The sequence below is a fragment of the Charadrius vociferus genome, unplaced genomic scaffold (genome assembly GCF_000708025.1).
Source record: "Charadrius vociferus isolate BGI_N301 unplaced genomic scaffold, ASM70802v2 scaffold62, whole genome shotgun sequence".
Classification (NCBI taxonomy): domain Eukaryota; kingdom Metazoa; phylum Chordata; class Aves; order Charadriiformes; family Charadriidae; genus Charadrius; species Charadrius vociferus.
In genome coordinates, this window is record NW_009647419.1 from 2,693,357 (window position 1) to 2,717,225 (window position 23,869).

The 23,869-nt window shown below is 36.0% G+C and overlaps 1 protein-coding gene across 1 annotated transcript in view; it reads left to right on the forward strand.

Moving 5' to 3' along the window:
* The window catches only part of TTC27 (tetratricopeptide repeat domain 27), a 128,294-nt gene that overhangs the window by 72,010 nt on the left and 32,415 nt on the right, over window positions 1–23,869 (forward strand). Inside the window, exon 11 of the mRNA XM_009880444.1 lies at window positions 22,214–22,309. Coding sequence (XP_009878746.1) covers window positions 22,214–22,309 — 96 coding nt within the window. The remainder of the gene's footprint in view (window positions 1–22,213; window positions 22,310–23,869) is intronic.

Here is a 23,869-nt window from a genome sequence, read left to right on the forward strand (position 1 = left end):
CTCCAAATCCTTCTAACCAGCTGATAAGCATCTTTTTCGATGAATATCACTGGGCAGGCATATGCTGCTTTTCAGCCCTAAAACAAGCCAGGCTGCGTTGTTGGTTCGTCAAAGAGAGTGTTTTTCAGCTACATTTTTTTGTGGGCCTGGCTATGTTTGTTTAACTTATTTTAATTATTTGAAAATAGTTTCAGCTATTTTTGAAATGAGGGTATATTAGTTGATTTTAGCTGCCACGCTCCAATTATTAAATATAACCCTACTTTACATTAAACAGTTTTTATGACATGATTTTGTAAGGTTTTTTTCTAACTCAAAAGCTTCAAAAAGAATTGGAATGATTATTTTCAAACCCTTTTTCTGATTATTTTAAAAATCTGAACTAGAGATAGTGTAATCTTTGGAACAGGTTTTAAAATGATCATTCTGGGTACTCTAGAACATACTTCAGCTAGTAGCTAACTGGAAGTGAGGAGGAGAGGTTTTTTTCTTAACTTTTTCTGGATGCTACTGGTTGTCTCTGTCCAGCTTTTGCCTAAATGAGGTTTGGATCCACAAAAATAAGGCTAAAGATTTCTAAAGCCAGCACTTTTTTTCAACCATTTTTCTAAGAAAAGGAAACAGTATTTGAGAGCTAAAACAGTTATTTTACATTCCACTAGAATATTTAATCATGACCAGTATAACGTATATTAAAGTCTGGATCAAGGTACTGCCAACCAAAATGTGCCTCTGGATACAGTATGATTTTTTTAAGGTTAGGTGTTCGTTTTTTTTCCACATGGATGTAGGTGAGGGCGGGTGAGAAGTGCTAGAGTGGAAAGAAAGGAAAGAGGGGGAGGGAGAAAACAGGAAGAAAAAGGGATAGTTTTTGATAAATAGCTCTCCACATAACCAGAAATTTCTACATCAGTTTTGGGATCTTCAACTACCTTCTATTGTAAGAAAGTAATTCAGAAACTATTAATAGTGGAAAACGGATTGGAATAAGCTGTTAAACCACAAATTACTGCTGAAAGTGCAGCCAGAGCTCAAGTAATAGGATGGGGGAGAAAAAAGGAATTTTCAGTGGTCTAGGAGCTATGAAAAAAAGAGAAAAGGGAGGGATGATTTAAAACAAAACAAAACAGAAAAAAACCAACAAACCAACCAGTTTTAAACAGGTAAAGGATAGCATCCCACTAGAGTTTCTTGATACATGAAATAAGTGTACTGTTCCATTTCGGTGGATTTTAAAATATTGTTAAGAATGAAGCATAACAAATTAAAATGCTGTTCTTGTTACAAAGGATGGTGGGGTAGAAGTGAGAGCATCGTCACTGCTGGATCGTGCAGCCAGTGAAAGCGGTGAAGCTGCCATGTGCGTGGTACACCAGTAGCCTCTCAGGCTTATCCTACGGTGACTTGTTACAGCTACTTCCTGAGGCTTGATCTGGGTGGTTACGCTGGCTACCTCTACGCTTGCAGCTTTTATCAGCTTGTTCTGTGCCCCTTTTCTGATTGTATTTTCTGCTGCTCGCTGCACCTGGCGATAACATGCCTGTAAGCTCAGCACTTGGTTTTTCTAACGCACAGTACGACATATGCGGTATTTCATACAGTTCTCTCTTGCTTGCTTTTCTTGGCAGAAAAGGAATTTGCCTGCTAAGGGGGGAGAAATGTGTCTTGAAAGGTGGTTTTTTTTGTTGTTTTTTTTTTTTTTTTAATAAGACTTCAGGAGAGCTGGGAGCAGACTAGAAATATTATAGGCTAATCATTATGCCTAAGATTGAAAGGTCACATGAGATCTTGTTTTATATCCTTGGTCATACACAGATGTATGTGGTTGGGAATTCTGTGTCAACTGCCCTGTAATTTTCACTTAAATAATACTTCAGAGTGTCATTTTCTCCAGCAACTAATGTTTTTTCTGTGTGTATGAAAAAGTGAAGCAATGATTGGGGTTTTTTGGTTGTTCCGGTTGTTCTTACTATAGAAACATGCTAGTTGGTGTTCAGTTCTTTCAAATCTGAAAAGAGTTAATGTACACCTATGCGAAGAAAAGGCTGGTATAGATCTAACAGAAGTGGCATCTTGAGCTCTGTGAGCCTGAATGCAACTTTGCTGTTTCATTATTTTCACATTGATGGTCTTTGCGAGAGGTTATGCAAGAAAGTTATGTCATTTATCATAGAAACATATCCTTTTTATTTTCAAAACTAAACTGTCACCTCCTTGCCAGCTTGCTCCCTGTGCTTTGCTTTATTTGGCAGTTCTACATTGGACAAATTCAACATTTAAGAGCAGAGTTCAAAGAGGAAAGGGGAGCATTCTTCCTCCCACTAGGCTGATCTGGAGAGGTTTGAGGCTACAAGATTTTTCCTGCCTCTTTTGCTTCTCAAGTCATATTTCTTTCTGATCAAGCCTCTCAAGACCATGGTTGGAGCAATATAGACAGACTTTTAGTATGACCAAGGGAATGACAGCGCTTGTCTGTTCACCTGAACTATTAGATCACTGTACTAGGAGTTCCTATGCCTATTCTTTAACCCCCTCTTGTACTCTAGGAATACATTAAATAGGGTTTAATAGTTGCTTTTAGTTGTGTATGAAATGGGAGAGGGGAGGAAGGAGGAGAAAAATTAATTGCTAATAAATTTGTTTCAAATGAAGTTGAAAGTTTTAAGAGAAAGTTACTGGGATCTGAGAGATGCACTGGTGAACTGAGAGAGATTTAACTCGCTTCCTTCAGGAGGGTAATAAGTGGAAGACACACCTCTTCTATCCTGTAGAGATCCTGCATTGATATCCCAATAGTTCTCAACTATTATGAATTGTATTTATTATTAGAACACATGTTCCAAAAAGTGTTTAAAAAGAGGAGAAAAGGCAGGTGACTTATAAAACCTTTCCTTAATGAATTCCACGCAAGATCAGAAGGTCTCCAGAACCCTAGAAATAAACCTTATTACTTCACAAAGCAATCACAAGAGAGAGTGACCCCTTGGTGATAGTTATGATTTCAGTCTCAAGACACACATTTCCAGAATGTATTTAATTTTGCTTAAGCAGATGATAGATTTGACAGAAGATGTTACATGACACAAGTGTTTCTGGGGATACGCTGAACTCATTAGCACACTTCAAAATAATTAAGGTGGTAGTGCTTGACTCCCTCTGTTTTTCTTCCACTATGCAATTTTGGGTTTTGTTGGGGGGGAAGAGGGGAGGGAATCAGAGATCCAGTCTGCTAAAAGTTATTCAGGAATAACTGAAGTGGTTTTGTACCACTGGCGAAAAAAAGAATATTGAATAGTGTAATTTTCCAGGTAATTATTTCTGCCTAGAAGTTTTCTATTGCACTGTTGTATTTGCCAGTTTGGATCTGCACTATTAGCTGGTGTGGGGAAAAGAATGAAACCATTCTTTCTGCGCTAAAGTTTCTTCGTATTTTCTCAGCTAGTACTTTGAAAGTACAAACCTTTTTGCTCGTTTGACAATTATGTTCAATACCTGAGCTGTTCCACTTCTAGTGTCAATGCACTTTCTAAAAGCAGCCAAAAATACTAAGCCTTCAATTTTTTCCAAATGTTTCCCATTGAATCTTAGCTCTGAAGGCATTTACCTTTCTCCCTTTAAAGTCTCTTCACTCAGAGTTCCGACGATTCGCATGATGGTATTAGGAGTCATAATGTCAGATAGGAGAATCCTTAAGCCACATTGAATGGTAATATTACACTTTTTTTTATAGACAAAGTGATGACAGCGAGTTACAAGGAAAAATATGAATATCAACAGATTCCGGGACACAACATTCACATCTTTCTGCCTAAGCTTTGCACTGGCAGGCGTAAGCATTATAAGCTCAACAAACTAAGCAATTAAAATAATTAAGCTCCACATGTAATCAGACCAGATGTAAGGCATGGAGGACGCGCTATTCCCACCTATTGCTAAACTGAATAGAAGAAGCTTTACAGCTGTTGCTAAATTTGACTAGATGAATCTTCACAGTTGTATGTCATATCATTGGAAATTTGGAGATAGGTATCCCGAGGTGAGCTAGCAAACGGTGTTCTGAAATAGCCTGGGACTGGTAGACAGATTTGCTTGAGTCACATTGTCCAATGCATATGCCAGGTACTACAAACTAGACTCTCCTTTATCTGTTAAGACAGTTGCCTGTTCCACCTATATTGTAATTAAACTCTATCTTAACAGTGATAGCTTTTCTTCTTTTTATTTCTTTTTCCATCCTTGTCCTTACTTCCCCCTTTAGTGAAAAACAGAAAGCAAAGCTGATGCAAGAAGTGTTTGGATCTGTTTTTCAGCATTGCCTGCAGTTGTGCCTTTCCCCCAGAGCAAGCTGATGGGGGAACTATAAAAGCAGTGTAACCACAACAGCTTGGAACTTAATGCAGGTTTACTATTTTGAAGTGTATGCAGTTCCTCTGCAGGTTTTGCAGCCTGTGGAAAGTGTTTTATAACTACTGTTCACTAATGGCAGTATCAAAGCTAGTTAACTAGCTACAAGCAGGGAACTTGAACCTATATAAGAGGCAGCTGAAAATCTTTGTCCTCCTTAGGCGAGTCTCCACACATGTGATTGCATGAGACATCCATCTACTGATTTAAGGCAGATGTATAAAGCTATATTGAGCTCTGACAAAGATGTCAAGTCATCTGACAGGAAAGGGTGAACCTTCAATGCAGATCTCTTTGGTTGAGGGACTACACCTACGTCTCCTGTTCCTGACTCATAAGGATGCAGATTAAAGCTAAGGATATATTTGGCATTTGAGACTGCAGAGTAAGAGAGAGACTACGATGCTGCACTACAAATAAGCTGCAAGCATACCAAAAAGGGGGCAGGACACATGTATGGAAATGGAGGTGTTCTTTCCCCAAACGCCAAATGATCTAGCCTGTATTTGGACTAATTTTAAATATAATGTTGTCTTGGTTAATTGATGGATGATATCAGTATTCTTGCTTTTGCAATAGAAAATGAATGGTCTGGTTTTAAATCCATCCTTCACAAGTAAGCTTGTAAATCTAGCTGCTTCTAGAGACTTTAGGGGAAGTTCTGCTTGCACCTTTTGATACATGGTAAAAATGTAATTGACAGGTGAAACAGCTTTTTCTTTGAAAACAAAAACATTCAAGAAGGTACACATGCTTGGTAAGGATAATGTAATAGCTATAAAATTATATTTCATATAAGTAACATTAAATAAGTAAAAAATAAATGTAAGTGGTGTAAAGATAAAAAAAATATGCATAGTGCTTTTCTGAAGATTTTGTCCTCTGTAAGTGGATTTGTCCTGAGGCCTAAGTCATGAACAGGCTTTAACATTGAAACCCATATCCTAAGCACTGGCACTCAGTAACTTTTTGTCCAGAACAGTAAGCTCATAATTTTGAAAGTCAGTAATGCTGTTGTGCTACTAGAGGCCTCATTTGTTTTACCATGCTGCTTTAGATGGTAGTGTTTGACTACAGGAAAAGGTTGCAAATGGCAATTGCATAGGAGATGCTCTAAATTGCTGCTTGGCTCCCAGTTTCAAATGAAAAGGAAATATTACATCAGACATTCATGAATCCAGTTACCTTCTACTCATGACCTTGACCTCTTTTGTGCTAATTTTGATATCAAAATGCTTTATGTTTCATTTGGGATTGTTGGACTCATTTCCTCTTGTGTGCTTTCCTTCCCCACCCAGCTGCAAAAGCCCTATTATAAAGAAATTGAAGCTTTTTTCAGTAAAATGACACCGACATCCGAAGTGAATATTTGCTTCTTAGTTGGCTAGTATTGTTTTCAAAGTGAAATACACACTTGCAATGCCTGATATAACAAACAAAAACATTCACATTAAGAATCTACTACATGACTCATTTTAAAAAAGACGTGCGCCGTTTCCAGCACCCTAATCAATAACTTCTGCTCCAGAATGCTTCCCCTTACAACTATCAACATCTTCTTTCATCTTAAAAGTTCACCTAGAGTTATGCAAAACTAAGTCTTATTGATAGTCCAGGACTTCAAGTTCTTTTGCACAGATGCTTTAAAAATTTTTGTCGATCCCTCTTTCCTGCCATCAGAGTGATTGTATAGGTGAAACCAGTACCTTAGATTCAAGAGGTAGTCTCTTCCTGAGTAATTTTGGAATTTGAAGTAATTACAATTTGGATAATTTTGGATAATGATCTTGATTAAACATGTAGGGGATGCTTAGGAAATAAGTTGAAAGTGAAGAATTCATTTGTATGCCGGAGGATTGAATGAATTACCAGAATATCACAAAGAAAAAGGTCTGGGAAATGTTGTATAAACAGTAGGTTTCCAGTTTTCTACCATGTAAAGTACAAAAAAGAAACAGCTTTAACTGGTACACCAAAGAACTGAAAAACCTCATAGATAAAAGGCCTACTAAAGGTACTCAGTAAAGCAAGCATAATTTTTCTAAATGCTCACTTTCTGCAATAAGTTGAACAAGAAATGATAAATCTATTTAATTGTTTAAAATTGGTAATTTAGCTGAATATTTAATGCTGAATACTTAAAAATGTTAATATCTTTATACACTCAATATCCGTGCTGCTGATTTAGTCGCTACGTGCAGAACAACAAAGTTTAAAAGTTCAAGTGATAGCACAGTTATGACATAAGCTAAGGTAGAGGAAAAACTGGTACATCCAATTAATGTTTAGATATTTTATTACAAAATTTATTAAACCTGCACTTATAATCAGTAATCTAAATTAATATACCGGCGGGACATATTTTGATGCTGGGTTTTAAAAACAATTGGATGCATGATCTGGTGAAAATCATTGGCAAAATCCCTGGAATGAGAGTATGCTGAAGTGGCGAACCAGCCTCCAACAGCTGTCATGCAGGCGCAGAGGCATTGTGTTTTTCATAGCTCAATACCTAGTTTATTCAGAGTTGAGAAACAAGAACGCATGTTTTTTCTTGTTTGCTCTATAAAATTAGGCCTGAAACACTGAGATCTACTCATTTTAATGTCTTGTAAAACAATGTAATCAGAACCTATGTGTTTCTAAGACATCTATAAGAAAGGAGCAAATTGTAAATGCAAAACACATTTTGATAGTTGTCTTTCTGGTTACAAGGCCTATCATTTCATTAATTGATGTAATAATGTACGTTTGCTTTGTTTGTTAATTGCACTTCCATTTCCATCTTAAAACAATGGCAAGTTAACTTCTTTATTTAGGATGTGAGAAATGCCATTTGTCACTCCCTAACATTTACATTTGAAAACAACAGGAGTTTTATGCTAAAAATACAGTTGTCTTACATGTTTACATTGGATCCTTCTTGTTTAAAAAAAAAAAGATGGAAATAAGGCTATGTACAATGCCGTTCGTCATTCTATAACATTTACGTTTAAAAACAACAGGAGTTTTATGCTAAAAATACAGTTGTCTTAAACATGTTTACATTGGATCCTCCTGGTTGGGGAAAAAAAAAAAGAAAGGAGGTTATGTATAATTGAAGGAGTCTGATTCTCATCGTTAATGAAAATTAATCTTTTAAAGGAAAAGAACAGAACTTGCAAATACAAAAAAAAAAAAAACCAACAACCCAAACAAATAAAACCAAAAAAAAACCCAGCAGAATGATTTGCTGACTGAAATAATATTGAAGATTATTAATTCAAATTGCATAAATTTATATCAGTTCTCTCTGGCTCAAAGATGGTTTAGTTTCAATGACACAATACTGTATGTATATTTTGGTTGATTAGGACAGTAGTGTATTAAAAGTATGGAAACTATTTACTCCATAAAATGGCTTTTTAAGAGCCAAATTACAACAAGCAGAATGAATTTTGCATTCTTTTCAGATTTTAATAGTTTCCAAGAACAATAAAAATATATGCAGAGCAACTATAAAATGCCCTGATTATGGTAGTTTTGCAGTTATAATTCAGTACTGGTGATCAGTTTATTACAGGTAAGAAATTAAATCAATTAAATAAAACAAAGCAGTTCTCTTTGTCCTCTCACAGTTTTCTCTGAGGAATATACCCCTAGTCTTCCCCTGCAAAGCCTGCCAAAATAATGAGTTTTTCAGCATGACAAGAAGGCGCTAGGCACATAGGTTATTGTAGTTCAAGAAATTCCAGTGCAACGGTGAACTGTCCCTCAAAACACAGAAGATGAATTCGGTCTTGAAAGACTAATTTATAGTCATGGATGTAGTAGACAGTGTCTTCTTATTTACTGAAACGAAGCTAAGACATACAATTGCTGGGAAATAAGTAGAATAACGATGAGACAAACGTTATTGATAGAAGTGTTTGTGTCTGTGTGTCTTTTAAGATTTTGAAAGTGATCCAGCATTGTTCTGAAAAATTCTTCCATTAGAAGGTATTGCAGTGCTGCTTTAACCATTGCAGGAAATGAGAGACTGGAGACTGGTTTTAGTTTTAAAGGTATTTAAAGTGAAATAATACAGAAATATTGGTGCTCTAATACTTGCATAAGTTGGAATAGGTAATAAGTCAAAGCCAACTTAGTGAATCCCAATAATTAGTGGTCCTTGCGTTTGTCCTTATATACTCGCTCAATAAAGAAAGAATAAACAGGCTGTCAGCAAGACTTTTCTTTTCTCCTGATACAAAAAAAATATTTTACTTCCTCAGGTCAGCATACAAGCTGAGATTTTAAGAGAAGCTAATGCATTTATTGTCAAAGGAGGTTTTCAGTGGGAAATCTGATAAAAGTTGAAAATAATTACTTTCAAATTTTAAAGCAGGCGCAAGAAAGTAGTTGTATAGCAAAAGCAGGGTAGACTTTGAGAACATTACATTGGAAGCATTTTACTTTTATTATGTAGGTCAACACCAGGGATAATCGAGGAATGCTTTAGGCAGTTTGTTTCTTGAACACCAGTTAAGGGTAAGATTTCAGCAGATCAGTTTCTGCAACAAAACTGATAAAGTATAAGCCACGGAGATTTGTAATCATTGACCTAGAGAATATGGATTCACAGAAAGCAGGGTGAAGGGATTTGTAAAAAAGGTCATTAAACTGGTGACAGATCTTTGTGAGATAAATTTAGAAATAGTGAAGAAAAATAATGCTTGTAGAAAAGATAAAATAGAAAAGAATGGCCTATTGTGTAATTAATGAGGAAAAATGTTATTTTTCTTTTTTTAGATTAAATGATTGTATCCTTTACAAAAACAAGAACTAATTCCAAAAAAGCAAATGTTCATGCTTTGAAATTAGTTTGTAACTGTGATGCTGTAGTAGGGAGTGAGAACTGCCTTTTCTGATAGATGTTTCTACTGAAATAATTTTGAACATGCCAAGGGCCTAGCTCTCCAGTAAGTTACAGGGAGAGTCGGGTTATGAAAAAAATTATTTAATAAGGTAACTGTACGTGGTTCCTAAGTGTTCAGAGGCAGGAAATTTTGGGAATCTAGTATGTGAAGAATCAGTTGGTTGGAAACTATTGCACTGGAGACAAACTTCGCAATAGTGTGGGCTGGATCTAGCTTCTAACGAGATAACTGTTTGCTGGCCTAACTCAACTCATTCAGTTCCTGTTCCAGTTATGAATTGAGGAATATATTTGGCTTCTGAAATTTCCAAACTGATTTAAGGACCATTGATTCAAATAATCATTTGGATTGGTGTATGGAGAGTTCTATGATGATATGATATTGGCCCTTTTCAATGTTTCCATTTGCTTTTGCAGTTACCAAGTTTCTTCACAGTATTGCTGTCTGTCTCAATATTGTAAATTATAGCACTGTGGTTTTGTGATAAGACTTGGGCGTTTTGACAGATGTGGAGATGTTTTTGTAAGCGATATGACCTACCATGCCTGAACTAGATTTTAAATGGCATAAATAATGTTGTTTGTAGCTATTACGCACATTGCTGTGCTATACCTGCCCATTTTTCCAGATGCAGATCTGTACAAACATTGAAGTTGCCTAGAAATAGAAACACGTAGTAAATGATTCTACCACAGAACACTTCATCTTCTGCTTTATTCCATTTTCCCCTGTGTAAAATGCATGCAAATAAAGGTCATTAATAATATTGCAAGTTCAGACAATTAAAGGTTATAAAATGCCAAGTTATAGCACAATCTTAAACAATTTCAGGAGCTCTTAAGCTGCACCTTGCCAGGACAATTCCTCTGGTCTGAAATCTGCCTTCCTCCCTGTGGTTCTCCATTAAGAACGCAGGCAGAGGGTTGGATGAATGGCCAGAGGTCCAGCAGACTCCTGGGCTCATGTTCCTCTCTCCCTGGAAAAAATGGTAGCAGGAAGTAGGTGGTGGCAACTGCTGGTGGAGAAGTTAATTTGTCCTTCAGTCCTCTCCCTCTGGCCCAGTTTAGAGTATCTCATATAAAAAGGGGGCAGCTGCAAGCAAAGTGCGTCTGTTCCTCTGGCAGTAGTGTGCTACCACCTCCTGAAGATCAGCAAGAAAATTGCCTCCAGTGCAAGACTGGTGCCATTAGAGATCGCAGCTGACTATCCTTGGTTACGTAATTAAAGGCTATTAATGTACATGGGTGTTACACTGACTGTCATATCCTAAGTCCATGTTTCGTTCTAATTGCTCTTCTTAGCAGAAGATTATTTGTTGTCCAGTCTCTGTCCTTCAACCTGTTTGGTGCGAGTGACCAGCACAGACCATGAAACTCCATGCAGCTGAAAGAAAGTTTTATTTTGGTTTGGTTTCTTAGTTGTTTGCATACCAGACAGGCTATGGCTGTGCTATATGATTGTGGAAAGAATTGTATTTTTGTGGATTCCTCCTTTTTTGATAAAGAACAACTGAGTCTTCAGGGGAGCTTCATGTGCTTCTCTTTGAATATGTCATACAATCAGGCATGGAATATTTAATACATTTAGAGTGTTTTCATTTTTACTGGAAATCGAACTGATTTCAAGCCAATTGTTGCTGAAGATGCTTATTTTCCTCTTTGGTGAGTAGATCAATCATTAACAGCGAATGATAGAGGGGTTGTTTGTTTTTCACTGATGTATAGTGAGCTTTCCAGGAACATGTGAAGAACTGGATTGGATGTCTTTCAAGAAAATACATATATTGAAAACAGACTTCTTTATGTGGTATTGCCTTTCTTTGGGATAGCTAAAGTTTAAACACTTTGCCTGTGTGTCATATTTCTAATGTACTTACCATCATATACTCTATGGTTGCTGGGTCAGGCTCAGCTACTGGAAGAATGTGTATTTCCTGCCAAGTAATTTTTCAACAGAAACTACTGGGTATCAGTCAAGGTTTCACTCTATAGGGAAGCTATTCTTAGGAAAAAGATATTTCTTTTTGTAAGAAGGGAAAACAATGGGCATCCCAAGATGTTATCTGAGTCTTTCTGATCAAATTCAGGACAAAAGAGACTGAACTTGTCTGCCTTTTCTCTTCATACTCCTGTCCCCTTCACCAAATAACTAAAGATGTTCTTGAGATTTACAACTGAATAAGAATAGTTGAAAAACAGATTTCAGCAAAAGAGCATTTTGCTAGTAGGAAAAAAAAAAAAAAAGACGGCTATTTCTAATACTGCAAAAGGAGCTGTTAGTGATTAGAGCTCCTGAGTATCTGTGTTTTCAAGTTACAGATATCTAGATAAGACTAGACAATATTTTTCCCCCTTACAGGCACCTAAGGACATTTAAGTAACATGAAAGAATTATGGGTGGTACAATTGCCAGTGAAAAACTGCACTGAGTTACATGAATGCATCATATTTTGTTGTATGTTGTGTTTTTCCCTCAAGATTTCTATTTGTGTAACAGAATATCATCCAGTCGCTACCTTAGGTGAGGAAGCTGAAAATGTTTACATGCTTGCAATTAATAACATGGTCTTAAGAACTTTTCCTCTGAAATTCTTTGTTTTACTTTAAGTATTTGTTGTTTACATTCTTGAGAAATGACCGTCTAATTCCTAGGTTCTATTTTTTTTTTTTTGGCCATGTATAAACGTTTCCTTTGAATATTTATTTATAATGTGTTTATTTATAATATGTTTTGTGATAAAGCTTGAATGAGGCAGCTTCTGCTACTTACAGACAACTTGTCATTTTTCTCATTGCTTGTATATATAGATATACTGTTGTACAATTTACAGTAAGCAAAATGCAAATGTGTGGTATGTGGCAGGTAAACTCAAGTCTTCCAGCAATAGAAAAAGTACAGGATATTTCCAATGGATTGTTCTTGAGCAGGGAGTTCCAGTTGGAATACAAACTAGATTGAAAGGGTCATAGAGGCATGCATGTTTATGAGTATCATACCTAAATTAACAATGAAATACTCCATATAAAAGTTATTAAACTAAAGCAGTTAATTAACTGAAAGAAGGTTGTAGAGTTGTGGGGGTCGACCTCTTCTTGCTAGTAACAAGCGATAGGACTAGGAAATGGCCTCTAATTATTCCAGGGCAGGATTAGATTGGATATTAGGAAAAAAAGTTCTTCACTGAAGGGGTTGTTAAGAATTGGAACAGGCTGCCCAGGGAAGTGGTGGAGTTATTTAAAAGACGGGTAGACGTGGTGCTTAGGGACAAGGTTTAGTGGTGGTTTTGGTAGTGGTAGGTTGATGGTTGGACTTGATGATCTTCAAGGTCTCTTCTAACCTAAACAATTCTATGATTCTAGAGGGTTCAGCTTGACTATCCCCTTCTGTTTGGCTTTTCTGGGGAAGAACTACATCTCTCAAAGAATATAGCTGCTATGTATTACAAAACACAAATGTTTGCCATAATTGATTCTGTATAGCACTTTATTGTAATGACTGACGGGGTGGGAGGGAAAGATCACAGTATGCCAGAATATGCCTCGTTTCTGACACGAGATCAGTCAGATCTTTATTACAGGTTGCAAGCAAGTTCTTCCTTTGCCAAAAAATGGAGACAATCTTTTTTAAAGAAAAGTTAATTTGCATATGCTTTTAAATGGACTCACAGCAGAAGCCTTAAATGCATCAAACTTGAAACATTTTAGAAAATTTTCCAGGCATAGGCTATCTTAGAGACAGTACTGCATTATTCTCAGGTTGATGTCAGGTGCAGACAATGAAATTAAACCTGCGTGCAAATGCCACAGAGATGGCTGTCCTAAAAAAGCCTCTACTGGCATTATTCTCAGCCCGGAAACTTTAAACTTTTAAGTATTTGCTGAGGGATAGCTGTTGCCAAGTTTCTTTAGCTGTGTAGGGGGAGAAGGAAATAGGAGATAGGAGAGGAGAAGCCATAAAACAAACATTTAATGCTCAATACTATGAGTACTTATGCTTTTGAGAGATGGAGCGTCTCAACTGAAGACTCCATCAAAATAACCTACTAGAAAAATACTGTGGGGTGGATAGTGCTGAATCCAGCCCAAGAAGATGCCTTTTCTCTACAGATCAAGGAGACTTCTGTGTCCAGTCTAGGGTGGGAGGAAAAAAAAAAGCAAAGTAGTAGCTGGGGAATTAGTCTGCTGTTGAAAAAGGGGATTGCACTAGTTTGAAAGAATATGCATAGAAATTTTTTGTTTTCATTTCAATTAAAGGAAATCAACCTTTTTGCTTCTGTGACTAAAGCTGCGAGAAACTGGGGCCGTTTTCTTGTGACTTTTTAAAAAAGGCAAATAGCCTCAGACACTGAACATTGTGATTTCTTTCAATATAGTGATTACGTACAGTCAAGATGTTTTTGCCCAAATATCGGGCAGTTAAAACTGTTTTCAATGCAAACAGACTTAGCTTTGAAAACTTGCAGCCTGAAGCCTTCTCCTTGAATGTTTCAGTTAATTTTGTTTCAAGCGCTACTTGTTTTTATAGTTTGAGTTGCATTGCCTTGTTAGTAGTTTCTCTCTGTGAAGCTTCCTGACATCTTTGCAGCTCCTGTGTTCCAGGTGCCCCGTAACCATGCATTTGCAATACAAAGTAGTCAGTCAGAGCTCTACAAGATTTTAAAGTTAGCTTTAAGAAATTTTAAACTGGCTGTTAGTTTCCAGGGAGCAGCACGATACATAACCTAGTTGGTTTAAATATACACACCATTCGAGGTCAGTCCTATCAAGCAATAATTTCATTGGAAGAATGACTGAAAGAGTGAGCTTGCAAAGTGAGCAAAAATGGAAGTCTTCAAGGCTACAAGATTTTAATGAAAACAAGACTTATATTTGAATGAGGTGTAAAAAGAGGGTAAGATTTTTGCCCTTTTAAGCATTGAACTCCCACAGAGTTCTCACTGAACATTTTCATCCTCCGGAGAATATGAATACTGTAAGATCTCCAGTAAGTAGTGCTCTTAATCTTGACATCTTTGCACAATGTAAGAAATGGTCTTTTTGAATTTCCATGAATCACAAATCATAATTTATAATAGTGATTGCTGTAATAAATTTTCCTCAAGTATTTAATGTCATAAATCCCCTTTGAAAATTAGATAAATGAGGGGGAGGGTTTCTTTCTTGATTTTGAAATACATCCTTGCTTAATAGCTTTTGTTTTGTGTTTGTATGCTTTAGTTCTTGACTATTCAGAGATTCTCATCATTTAACAGAAATGTATAATCTGTGAGCTTTTTAAAAGGATAGCTCATTATTTCCTTTAAGTCATTTTAGTTTCCAGGCAAGAGAGTCCTGTCTTAAATGTCAAAATGCTGTTCTGAATAATGGTTGAATGTAATAAGTCTAAATGTACTGGGTTTATGTCTTTTTATCTAGTGATAAAATTGGCAATCAATAAAGTAATCACTATTTGGTCATAATCTCCCTGATGAAGTTTAGACTAATCTTAATGGTTTTCATTTTCTCCACATTATATCCATATTGATCAAGCAGAAATTACTCTCTCCCATAAAGCAAAACTTACTGCATTGTTATATGAAAACTGTTTTTATTGCTTCATAGTTTCTGCATTGTTTCACTGGAAGATTAAGTATTTTGACCATTGGATTTTAGAAGTCTGGGTATGTCTCAGTTTGTCCCAGTGGTCTTGGTTACAGGAGCTCTTGGGTTGGCAAAGAGCTGTTGAAACAAGTTTGTTGCTTGAATTGTGAATATATTTTGTTTTGCTTTGGTTTTTTTTAAAGGAAGTTTACCAAAAGAGTGTAACTCGAGTTCTAATTACATATCCACAAGGTACTAGGACACTTATAGTACATTAGAAAAGCTTGGAATATCTGATCTAATTAACAGGAAAGAAAATTTGGAAAACCCTAATTATTCTGTATATTTAATTCTCTGTATTTGTCACCTTTCTAATGAATATGAGTTTTAGACACTGATTATATATGTTTTCTTCAGGGGAAATGCAGCTTGTATTTGTAATTCTGTATTTGCATTTTACTGAGTACAGAATTGCAGAACAAGGCTGCGACAATTACTGTCATAATACATCCCAAATTAACTTGGACTATAGTTCTTTCTTGTGCAGCATTTTTCAGGCTTTATTGTTAGAAAATGTAATTTGGCAGAAGACAGTTTAAAAAAGAATAAAGCCACTTAAAGTTTTGAAGCTTCAAGAATTATGTAGATTTTCTGTCAGACAAGTATTTTAATATCAGTGACCCCACAAGTAAAGATCTTCAAGCATTTACAAATAGGTCTTAAGTTGCATGAAACTTTGAACTAATTTAACGATGAATCTCTGGAAGTTTTATAGAAGTCTGTAAATATTACAGGGTCCACAAGAGCTTCTTGCATAAGCTTCAAAAAACGCCCACTTTTTGTTTCATAAATACTAAGCAGTAGAAACTCTTTATCTGTGTGACCGAGTACTGTGGTAAGGAATCAAAGGAGCTCTTTGACAGATTTTCCTGTTTATTCATAATCTATAAAATAAGAACTTTGTCATTGTACAACCACAGAGTTACACATGTAGTTGCTGTTACTTTTACAAAGCTTTCTTCTGCTTTGTTCTTGAGTAAATAACGTAGGTGAGCCCTGTTTAGTTTGAGCTGTACACCTGCGAAATTCTTAGAAACCATCGTAACAATGAGATGAGATGGCAGGATTGTTTTCCGTACAGATACATTTTTATTTCTTACCCTCTGTGTCTCCAGCCACCTTTTTTTCCAAGCAGCTGAACAATTTCAGCTGTGTCTTTGTGCCATCAGGCGCTTTGGTGCCTGACCCATAAGCCAAGACCCACCCAGGCAGTCCCCAAACTGGTATCCGTACTTTGGCACTTAAAAAGGTATACAGGTCGTATAAGTAAAGGAAGATGCCCAGACTTGGCCATTTTTAAAACCTACATTATCTATTTAATTTTTAATCTGAGACTAATATGGTAATTTGTTGTTTTGGTATTGTGCGTTTTTTTGCAAGGCCTTCCTTCTTCCTTTCTTTCTTGAGGATGTACTTAAATTTCGACGTACTCCTAGTATACTATTGTCAAATGGGGGGCTGGGATGGTAGGTGTTCAGTAAATACAACAATTAATTTCACTGTTATGTAGTTTGTAATTTTCATAAGCTCAGTGAGCAGAGCAAAAAGGGGGCAGTTTGTATTAGTTTTGACATCTCAAGGCAAAGCTTCGTTTTTATAGTATATGCTGGACTAAACCAAAAAACAAGTCAAGAGTGGCCTAAGCAAGTGGTTGAAAAGCTGAGCAGACAGTGAACAAAAGCGGAACATGGATTAATTGAGTGGAGGGTTAATCTTCATTTTTTTCCTTTAAAGAATAGAGGACGATATTGGTGTTGGGGAGCAGCACTGGACGTGGGACAAAGCAGGGGAAATGTAGAGATGGTTACAGAAACAGTGGTATTTTCATCATCTTTGAGTACATTAAAATTAATTTGCATCAAGTATCATTTGGCAAAGCTTATGCAAACTGTAACCAGCAGTTATAGATGCGCATGCTGAAGCTTGGTGTTTTTATGATATGAAGGAGGAAAATATTAAGGAGGCTGCATAGTTTGCTAAAGATTTGTTGAATTCTGCTAAATAAACCTACCCATAGAGCACACCGCTGGCAGGAGAATTATTGAAAGAAGCACGGAGCTAAGGGAGCAGCAAGAATACAAGAACAGTAGAGTTGTGGCATCAACTTGCTGATTATAAAACATACAGAGGTAATGGAGAGAAATAGAAGGGCAAGGAAAATGGAAATAGGTAGTTAGGCAGAGTGTGGTGAGGTCAGGCTAATGTGTGGGATTTTCAGAAGGAGTCTTCAGTCTTGGGAGAAATTGAAGGAGAATGACCCGAGAATCACAAGAACATCAAGAAAATGTTGTGTCTGGAGTTTCCATACTAGGAAAGACTGAAAGGTACTTTTCCATTCATCCTCTTCTGTCTGCCCCGAGTTAAGGTACCAATTGGGTAGTGCGTGCTGGACCATGGTGATAGTGGGATCGTAGAACATATGACAGTATCAGTTTCCTTTGGCATAAATCAAGCTAAACATGCGACAAAACCCCATAAGAAGTGGGACATCTTAGAGTTATTAGAGAAGGAGGGCAAAAACAAGGTAAGATAATGCCAGAGTCAACCTATTGGTCGGGTTTAGGTGATAGAGAAACCTTGTGGTTTATGGCTGTTGGGAGCATTCATGTAGAAAGGACTCCTGGGTAGACAGTCGCCACTGGAGTCCAAGAGCTATTAACCAGGGACTGAGTCTGGGAGACTGACAAGGTCTCCAGACTTAGAAGTGGGAGAAGACTAGTAAAAACTAGTCTCATCTTCCTGGCCACAAAATCATAAATAAAGAGGAACATCAAATGTACCGGGATAAATCAAAGGGTATGAGGGAACACAAGATGCTAAAAAGGGTAGAGGTGGTGGTACTGATAAGTACATAGCAAGTAATCAGGTACTAAAGTAGTAAAAACTAACGTTTCAAATTCGGTGTGGCCAGTGGGAAACAGCTGGATGCCTAGTTAGCAGTGGGAGAAGTCAGGAAAACAAAATAAAAAGGCTACGATTATTTACGCAGCCTGTGAAATAATCTTTTGTGCAGATGAAAGAAATATGGTGACCAATTGTGACTGGAACACTAAAACTGGAAATGCTCTTGTCAGAAAAGATAGGTAAAGGTATAAGTGGTGCAGTCACATAGCGTATGACCGATGTGAAAACCTGGGAAGCCGTGAGATGAAATAGCATGGATAAATGCTGTCTATGGGTCAAGAATATTTTGAGGGAGATGTTTTATTGGGGCCAGCAATGTTATGTTTGGATATGGATAGGCCAATCTTCGGTGTTACTAGGGAGAGGGATCCAGATGGAATGAAATAGTTGTCGCACTAACAAAAGTGTGATGCTGTTTTCAGGATGTTTTTGATAAGTAATGAGTATCTTGCTCTTTTCAAAAGACAAGGGTTTGTGGCTTTTTTGTTTGTTTTGGGGGGAATTTTTTTCCCTAAATAATCTTGGAGCAGGAGATCCTTCAGGTGAAACGGAAGGAAAAAATGTTTACATGTAGATATTATTTTACATAGTAAGGCACTTTTTTTTTTTTTTTGAGAAAGTAAGTAAACGATTTTATCTGGAAAAAAGAAGTTAAAAATAGAAAGAAGGATGTGAAGGTCTGCCATTTATTTACTGCACATGCAAAAAGCTACCTGAAGATTATATTTTAACAAAAGGGGCGAAACTTTGATGGAAGGACTTAGAATCACAGAATATCCCAAGATGGGAGGGACCCATAAGGATCATAGAGTCCAACTCCCTGCTCCTCCCAGGAATACCTAAAACTGCACCATATGACTAAGAACTCTGACAGGCTTGGTGCTGTGAGCACTTCCCTGGAGAACCTGGTCCAGTGACTGACCACCATCTCAGTGAAGAACCTTTTCCTAACAGTTGGACTCAATGATCTTAAAGGTCTTTTCCAACCTAAATGATTCTATGATTCTAATGTCCCGTCTGAACTTCCCCTGATGCAGCTTCATTGCATTTCCTTGTGTCCTATTGCTGGGCAGGAGGAGATCAGCACCTCCCTTTCCGCTGCCCAGGCCGGTAAGTAGGTTGAGAAATCAAATAGCATTACATCACAAGAAAATGACATCTCAGTGACCAGAAATTGTAAGGGAATAGTCGTATTTCCAGAGATTAAGTACAGAGATAGGGGCTGGCTAAAAAGAAAAGGCTGCTAACTCTGTCAGCCATAGAAGAAAAGGACAATAAAAAAATGTGTAGAGGATAAAGAGATTGAAATTTAGGTAGGCTCAAAACTGAAGCTGGTGTTTTATCATCAGGGCCATAGTGATGTTATACATATGTTGAACATAGAGGCAAAGCAAGGATGTGAAATGGGAATGAATGTATGGAAATGACAACCAAGGTGGAAAAAATCCTTTGCAAACTTCATGGACTCAAGTCATGGATAATTACCAGCTGAGTTTGATTAGTAAAGTGATTAGCCTGAGGCTGATGAGTAAAGTGAGAAAAACTCTAATGTGATCATTTCAAATTAACATGGTGTATTTATCCCAAACACAGGCTACTTACTGTACTTCTTAATCTCTTACTAAAGATTTAAGTATGAGATGGAGGGAATGAGTTGTCATTTCTAGAGCTGTCTTTTCCTGCTTTCATGTGTCAAAAATACAGTCTTTGATCATGATATAAAAGTCCATCAAAACCATCCATGTTTTTTGTGTTTCCAGACTGGATTAGTGTATCTCTCTGTACTGTTTTTTGACTTCAGAACTTGTTATCTATGGCAGCACAAGCCTTGGGGGAAAGGGTGTGTTACATGGTGGGGGACATGATCTGTTAAGCTTATTGTTTTTAAATGTTTTCTATGGAAGAACTCATGTCATTTGGAGTTGTGAATTTTAATTTGTTTCTGCTGTAGTTCTTTTTTTCTTTAACTTTCAAGGCAGGAATCTGAGGTTCAGGTTAAACTAAGACACCAAGTCTTATGTCTTTTGACTGTGTTGCAAATATTCTATATTTACATAGATTATTTTTTTTTGTACACATAATATTTATCTTGATGATTATTAATGAGAAAACATGCTCTCTTGGCAATGCTATCTTGCTCATTTTATTGTTTTATTGTTCTATGATTAGGTATTAGCTGTGCAATAAGGTTAGGATTCTTATTTTCTCACCACTATACAACCCAAATTTTATTTCTTCAAGCATAATTCAGAAACAGAATTCAGCAATTATTGCACAACTTATTTTCTATACTTCACGAGTAGGCAGAACTGTCAGAGGTTATTTTTTCAACGTATGAGAGAGTGCATAAACCATGGGGTTTAATAACTTTTAAATTCATTAGCATTTATACTTTTTAGGAAATGTGTGATATTGCTATGTTCTACCTACATTTTCAGTTTTTGTTGGAACTCTGAGCAGAGTACAGTATTTGTTTTGGGAAGGGAGAGAATTCTACTTGCTAATAGTCATATTCTCCTACAACATGTAATTTACATTAGGCTTTTCTGCTTAGGAAGTGTAGAAAAAACATGGCCACAAATTTTCCAATAAAATATGTTGCTTTTGAAAAGCTGTTTTTCTTTAAATTCGAGTTTTTCTTTTAGAACAATAGAAATAAAAATATTTTAAAAATAGCTAAAACAAGAACAAAAAGTCTTGATTGACTTAAAAGATTTTCTGCCTTCCATCTCCCTTTCTCCTCAAAAAATGATTTTGCAGGACATATTTAGGATTTTCTGGCTTAGCTCAGGCTTAGAGCAATTATTATTTTTAAGTTTTCCAACTGTAGTTTACTACTTTGGTCTTGTAAAATGATTACCAAGGAATTGGACAATTTTTCAGTTTAATTTTTATTGCAACAGAATATTGAAAAAATGTAATTCTGCAGAGCCTTAGAACATTTGAGCATAACTAAAACTGTGAAATATGATTTATTATATATTCTGTAGTCAAGTAAACTCTGTAATTAAATAATATAACTTTAAAGGTTTTATTTGAATCTGACTCCTTTTGGATTGCTTGGAACTGTGTAAAGGAATGCGATTTTATTAGTCTGTCCCTTTCCTTACTACAAATATACCTCAGGCATTTTCTTGGGGTAAGTTTTTGGATAATCTCTAGGATCGGGTCTCTGGAGACAATTTTATGAGAGAGAATGTGAATAAGATTGAATATTTTAAATATTAGTATTTAAAATCAAGAGGTTAAGCATGGATTTAAAGCCTAAATTATTGCTGCCTGTTGTGACATTTTCTTATTAAAAGAATGAAGCCACTTAATAAGTCCCATTAACATCAAGAGAAGTTACAAGATGCTTAGCCGTTTAAATCACATAGCTGTGTAAAATTAAATTAATCAGTTATTATTTGCATTATTAATATAGGTTGGGTAGCCAACAGTTCGATTTAGAAAGGGAGAGAAGGAAGTGCTCCTATCCAATTTTTCCTTTTGTTCAGGAGTCTTTGCATACATTTTTCATGCTGAGAAAATACTGAAAACCTGTCTAGCTCCTTCTGTAAATCTTTGACTGAGTTATATGCAAAACTTGCATAGATGAGTCATAAATCTGGTAATTTTAGTGATGACTGGCTTTTGAAGAGAGTTTCTCCCTTATCTTAAAACTTCTAACCAACTTTATGGCTATAGCTGCCTTTAATATTTTCTTTTTCTTGCTATTGAATTTTGATTTAAATAACTTCATAGTGGATTTTCAGAGAAAAAGCGCTGAAGCTACTGCACTTTTGCTATGCAAAAGTTACCATTTTCTTTCAAAGGGTTTCAGAAGAAAAAATTTCAACGATCCAAAGCTCCATCCAAAGAAAAAAATAAAAGCATGAATTGATTTGTATTCCAAGGCACAACAATTTATTCTATATTAGAACTGTGTTTCCAAAAGGATGGTCCACTGTAATATGTTTGTCTTTCTCCTTTTAAAAAGAAATTTCATGCATAAAGCACATAAATACTATCGTAAACAGGGAAAAACTAGCTAAAGGATTAAAATGCATTAGGCAAGGTCACTTTAATATTTGACACAGTTTTACTCTGCAAGTAATTGTTTGGGATTGTAAATTTGATTCTTATTCCTTTTTTATTATTTGCTGTAATAAAGAGTTTTTACATAAATGTTTATTACATTTTCTTACATGGGGTAAGAAAAAGACTTGTAGCATATTATGGTGTAAGCTTACTGGTGTTTAGTGTTATCTTTCATATCATTTCTCCATTATGTCAAGCATGCCTAAAATCCTGAATGCTTTGAATTTTTTTTTTTAGGTTGATTAAGTCTAAGTAAATACTAAATCAGAATATACTTTGCATTTACAGGCACTTGCAGACCAATTTGAAGATGTGCATACATCAGTATCTGAACGCATGAAGATTTTCTACTGTTGTCAGGTGCCTCCACATTGGGCCATACAGGTGTGAAGCAATTCCATTTGAAGCTTTAACATAAAAGTCTGGTTCTTATTATTTTTGATACTGCGTGACTCCAAAGTCAAGAGAGTGTGGTACAGCCTTGAGTTGAAACACTGTAGAAATAAAGACATAAGCTAACAAAACACCAGTTTTTTCTGGAAAGAAATAGAGTTCTACAGTTTTTTGCTTTCAGATGTCTTGTTCTGTCACGCACAGAAGTAATAGCTTGTAGTGAAATTCTTCTTTACTTTGCTTTTTCCTTCAGTAAAAAATGGACCAAAACTTTCAAGCATCCAACATATCTCTTGTAAAAATAATCTTGCCACTGTCTTCCTATCTATTACTGTTTTACTTATGCTACTATTACTTGCATCGTTCTCACCTTTTAGTGATTGCTCACTTTGGGTTGTTTTCAGGGAGTGGATCATGCTCAAAGCAGCCAAATTAGGAGTCAAAAGTACACTGAAGAACTCCTCCAGCTGAGAAAGTTTTTGTTTTCAAGACATGCCCCTTTTTACTATTGTTGACAGGATTTATTTTTTTTTTTCAAAACTACATTGTTCGTCTTCAGAAGAAACTCTTTCTAGAACAGAAATCTAAACATTAGTCTTATCTGATGATTTAACAAACTGATCTGATTTAACAAACTTAAGAAAAGTGTTTGCATTGTGTACCTCCAAAGGTGTTCATGTTGTTTAGTTTTAATGGTGTTTTATTCCTTTTTGATTTCTAACCTCAATGCATGTTGCTTTAGCCAATCATGTCTTCTCCCAGCATTCTCAAATTATTCCACGCAACCTTTCAACAGGCATTTGCAATAAAACTAGCAAATGTGCTTTTCATTTCCAGTTGTCAGAGTGGCACTTTTCAATCCAAGCCAATTTTCCAAGCCAAAGATAGAAATACTAAAATAGGGATTTATAATGGAAGATGGCTGCAGTCTTCTAGTCATAGTAATGAAGAGGCATTGCCTCTATAGATTTTACCAAATTTGACTCTGAGTAAATTTAATAAAACGTAAGATTTAGTTCCAGACACTGGAAATGTACTTTTTTTCCCTAAGCAATTAATAAACAAGTAATTGATCTGTTATAGATTTTCAGTTTATCATGTATTTATGTCAAGGAGCTGTATCCAGTTCTTAACTTTTTGACTACCAGTCTATTCCCATATGGTGACTCCTTGGATTTGTAACATGTACTGAACCCAAGCCTATAAAGAGAGATCCATGCCATCTGCAGAGAACTTCAGGGAATCCATTCAGGATCACTAAAAACACTATAGAAGTTCACTATATGGGATCTCATAGCATAATTAGGTGTCCTTATACAGAAAGCTCCCATTTGTTTTTGCAAACCAAATTGTGTATCTGTCACACACAGTAAATAAGTTATCCATTCTTCAAAGATGAAAACCTATATGCGATTTTAATCTCTTAAAAAATAAACAAAAGACCAAAGACAACTTTTCAAAGTCATGAAAACATGCCTTGTTTATTTTTAAATTGAAAAGATTACTCATTTATTTCCATAAGTACACTGAAATAATAGCTGAATTTGAAAT